Source organism: Lepisma saccharinum, chromosome 27 (assembly GCF_977018435.1).
Source record: "Lepisma saccharinum chromosome 27, izLepSacc3.1, whole genome shotgun sequence".
NCBI classification, from domain to species: domain Eukaryota; kingdom Metazoa; phylum Arthropoda; class Insecta; order Zygentoma; family Lepismatidae; genus Lepisma; species Lepisma saccharinum.
Genome location: NC_139255.1, coordinates 29,643,096 through 29,647,640, shown reverse-complemented (window position 1 = coordinate 29,647,640; position 4,545 = coordinate 29,643,096). Strand labels below are relative to the sequence as shown.

General features: G+C 40.8%; 1 protein-coding gene across 1 annotated transcript; it reads right to left on the bottom strand.

Annotated features, from left to right (window-relative positions):
• Positions 1–1,003: 1,003 nt before the first annotated feature.
• On the bottom strand, positions 1,004–2,765 carry LOC145980301 (lucifensin-like). The gene is made up of 2 exons (XM_083113319.1): positions 2,648–2,765; positions 1,004–1,276 (listed from the first exon to the last, which is right to left on the bottom strand). The coding sequence occupies exons 1-2, from the start codon at positions 2,718–2,720 to the stop codon at positions 1,128–1,130; spliced, it is 222 nt and encodes a 73-aa protein (XP_082969445.1). The 5' UTR covers positions 2,721–2,765; the 3' UTR covers positions 1,004–1,127.
• Between the last annotated feature and the right edge of the window lie 1,780 nt (positions 2,766–4,545).

Genomic DNA, 4,545 nt, shown 5'->3' with positions numbered 1-4,545 from the left:
CATAAAAAAAATATACAATAAAATCGTAACGTTTCCACCCTCTGACATTGTGTTCTTCAGACAAAGATCTCTTTCAATTTATTGTGAATCTCTGTCTGAAGAACACCCCGTTAGAAGGTGAAAACGTTACGATTTTAGTGTATATTTTTTTATGCAATAAATTTGCCTTGCTCAGCATTTGAATGTTTTATTAAGGTGGAAACAAGGTTTAACAGTGTTACCATTGGGAATTTTGGAACAATCACAAGGGAATCTTCATTCAGATCCAGAAACAGCATTGGGAAGAGGACAACCGAAGTGAAAATGAAGGGGTTGCAGGTGAGCTGCAAGAATTAAACCCGTTTCCCTTAAATTTCATAATTCAAAATGTTTGAAAATTCTATCTCGATCATTTCACCATTGTCTCCCTGATGTATTTTTGTAAAACTGAGAATAAATTTTTGAAAATGTGTTACAAATTTTGGTTTCTGAACTTCCATTAATCCAACATGCCAGACGTTTCGGGGGGGGGGTTAAAACCTAACCCACCCCCATCTAAATACGGCCATGCACCTTATAATGTGTCGTATTATACGGTGTGTTTCCGCTTAGACGGATCGAGAAATAAACGCTCACCGTTTAAAAACGGAGGAAGCTATTGTTATGATTTTCATTTTAGAAGATACAGAAACTCTCCTAGTGTATACACACCAATTGTGAATACACGTGCTTGCGCATACGCAAGCATTAGAACTTATTACAAATGCAGATGCGCTAGTGACTGCACAGATGCTACAGAACGCTTGGCGGGAGTTTGAATACCGTTTAGGGCAACTCAAGGCACGCACATCAAGTTCCATTCAACTTTTTCCTAAACTCGTAGAAATTCTACATCAAATTATGTAATAAGGTGTGTTAATAACCATTATTTACACTTCAAATTATCAATTATTTCACGATCCCTCTAAGCGGAAAACGCTGTAATGTAAAGAAATATACCTTAAAACTGAATAAATTAGTTTGTATAGATATGTGTATTTCAATCATGAGTCCAGTTACTATGGATCAACATTGCAGACAATTCTCAGAACGATACTATTTGTTACATAGAGATTTCATTCCAATGTGTGAAGAAGTTACACAGAATCTTAATTGCGACAAATGCAGACGTTCTGGTCATCGCAGTAGCCTCCGCTGTAGCCATGGCCAATGCAGTGGAGAGAGCAGGCAGCGTCACCTACCAGCCACCCTAGGAGGTCGCAGGTGATACGAGGCTGTGGCTTCCCCTCAACACCTTCTGTCAAAGAAACAAACATCGGAAAGGAAAATTATTTCGCCATCTTCAGAAAACGCAACACGGACACAAACAACACTAATAAAATAAAGTTTAAAAACTAATTTCAGAAAATTGTATACCAGACTCTTGATTCAGTCGCATGCATACTTCCAAGGATTGAAAAAGGACTTTTGCACCCACGACCCCACCTTGTCATCACTCATGTGCCTACCGTCAATATAGGTTACATCTGCTGGAAATGGCTTTTTTTGTTACCTTAGACTACAAGGAAGAACATGGACTCCATAGTGACCAGTAGTAAAGCTCTCGCCTTTCAATCAAGAAGCCCAGGATTCGATCTAACTCCACTTTATGCACATAGAGACTAATCGGAACTGGACCTACAGTTTAAAACGATATCCGAACCACTGTGCAATGTGCCTCCACCGGGTCTCGAACCCGGGACCCCTTGATTAAAAGGCGACGACGAAAACAAATTCTGATACAGAAAGGAACAATGCTAATTTCGAGGGCAAGTATTAAGTTTCGTAAGGTTATTGCAACCAAATTTGATAGGCAAATTATATACTGATTATTATGCTTCGACGGATCATTCTATGAATGTTGTTGCTGTTGTACGATGTCATTTCATATTTGTAATAGAATCTGTTGTAGGAAACTGACATGGAGGTAATATAAGGCAGGAAACCAATCATGAACAGCTGGCAGTTCACATTCCGGCTTATCACAGTGTGTCATTGACAAATTTATTTAGAGGAATTGTGATGGAGATTAGCCAATCAGCGGCGAGTTCGATTCTGTGCACATCGCTTCTGCTGGCTCATGAGCGGAACGGACAGAATGCTTCCCCGAGAATTAAAACCATTCGTGAGCATTCGTCGCCAGAGCTAAGCTATTTGTCTTGAACGTTCTGTTAAACTTAGACCACACTCCGCAAACTTTGAATTTCTAATATGGGCTGGTCTGTTACCGTACCGAACCCTGCTGACCGTTTATGATGCGTTGCCTGCCTCAGTTATGCTATGGTATAGCATCCTTCGGTGGCTGAGCGCGTTGTGTGTTGGACTGCCACAGACGGTCCCAGGATTAAGTCCCTTGTGAGTGTACTCTCATCATTGATGAATCAATCCATCGTCGCGATTAGGAGACGTAGAAAAGAGACGTCAAGTGAGATATATGCAACTAATATGGAGAAGTCGGAAGATGGCTTGTCAGCCTATGAATACATTGTGGCTGAGAGTGACAGAGACCTTGCTACAAATCCTAATAGATATTGTTTACTAGTTATTCGAATCCTAAAGCAGACATTGGTGACATTTCTTACTCCATTTATAAAGTGTAAGTTACTTTTGAGAAGAAACTTAGAAATACCTGTTTCATCAGCAGGAGCTGCAGCTGCGAAGACAGCAATCATAAGAAGGCATAGGAAAAATCGCAGAGCCATTTCGTGAAATTATTATCTTCTTAAGCTCTTCTAGCTGAGGTTTCTTTGAATGTATGTACGCCTGCAAACGGTGGTTTATATACAGAAATCTATGCCTATAATCCACGTGCTATGTCCTTAACAGATGTCGCAACAGACAGAATTTTCCTTTGTTCGGCATTTCTCAAAAAATCTCTGACATTCCTTGGCTGATTGAAGGAGCTCAATACACCCTCAACAATGGCAGCAGGTGACGAAACTATAACCAATGAATTTTTCCTACAGCTGCAGGTGTGTCGAACCGCAATTGAGGAAAGAGTCAAAATGAAGAAATCCGTACAGTATTTGTCACCTCTACAAACATGTTCCACCTGTGTAGCTTCAATATCTCATGTTTTGTATCTTCAGTAGTTCCATGTCATGTTAAATTGATACGAGGACAAATATATTGAAGTTCATTAAGACAATCTCCTTCGTTTTGTTTATGCACGAACTTCACATAAACATTCGGTTAGTGCACAAACGGAAAACATTGAAATGGACAATTTTTTTTGGAAAACGTATTTTCGAAATTAGACAAAAATCATGCATTGTTTGACCACCGAGGCGCATACAACATTTCGTTCTTGCACAAACAGAAGTCAGAGATACTAACACTTAATATTTTAGAGTCAGCCACCTTATTTTAGAAATGGTACAAAAGTGGTGCACATTCGTGCCCAAACGATACACAAACGTACCGGGTTCGAATCCCGGCCTGGGCACGAGCGTTCTACGTGTTCGTTCATCAATTTCATCACATCGTCATGTTAAGTGTAGATAATATTTTAATTTTGGTAACCCTGTTTGGATATCAACATTCAATTGTTTGTAAAGTTGTTAAATACGAAAATGTAAGTCGGATATCTTCGAAATTGTTTTGTAATTTGTCTATAAATTAACCTCTGCGTACATATACGACACATTCCTCATCCTCATCGTCGTGAATAGCGAAGCAAAGCTAAATGAATACTGAAAAAGTAAAACATATTCCCTCGTTTTCAAAAAGCAATATATAAGTGGCATTCTGTAGATGTGTATGATTTTCGAAAAAATATGTTTTATGCACAGTTATAGTCGACGCGCTAGCTAAGTTAACGACCGGCTGGCTTTGAAGTCCACGGAGAGCGTCCACCAGCTGCAACCAGAGGGCTGCATATCGGTCAGAATCGCTTACTAGGCCCGCCTGGCTGGTCGGGCGGGCGAGTAAAACTATATACCTGAGTTTTGACCCGTCAAGCATCGAAAGCCCATGGGTAACTGGAAGGCCTTGCAAGACGAAGCTCGCTTATCTTCAGCAAATGCTCATTCCGGTTTTGCTCCGTCTCCAGATAGGCTACATGAGTCACGCAGTCACCGTTGCCAACTTTTAGATTCTAAACTGTTCTAGGAGCACTTGAAATGTTCATCACTTTTATCAATTTGAAATTGCAGACATTTATTCCTTGCCAGAAAACATTTGTATCACTCACACCCAGTGGCGGCGATTGGGTTCCAAAACTAAGGGGCCAAGGTGCAAAAGTGGGGGGGGACAAGGACAGTTTAATTTCCCTTGATACATGAGGTTAGCGTTGTGCAAAGGTTTCAAAAAGTCGGGGGGGGGGAGGCAACTGCACTCTCTCGGCCCCGCCCCTAATTGCCGCCACTGCTGACACCTGTAAAGGAGTACGAACCAAGTTTTGTAAAAAAGTGCCATTGTAAATATTTTGGACTTTGTGTTACTGGTGGTTGTTCTACATTATACTTTTGCGGGAGGGGGGGGTGCTCCCCTATAGCGCAGTGGTAGTGTCGTCGCCTTGTAATCAAG

Excerpts from the sequence above, each read along its gene's own strand:
- LOC145980301 (XM_083113319.1), bottom strand. The coding sequence starts at position 2,720 with ATGGCTCTGCGATTTTTCCTATGCCTTCTTATGATTGCTGTCTTCGCA. Across the intron at positions 1,277-2,647 it reads AGCTCCTGCTGATGAAACAG|AAGGTGTTGAGGGGAAGCCA; the intron begins GTATTTCTAAGT and ends TTTCTTTGACAG.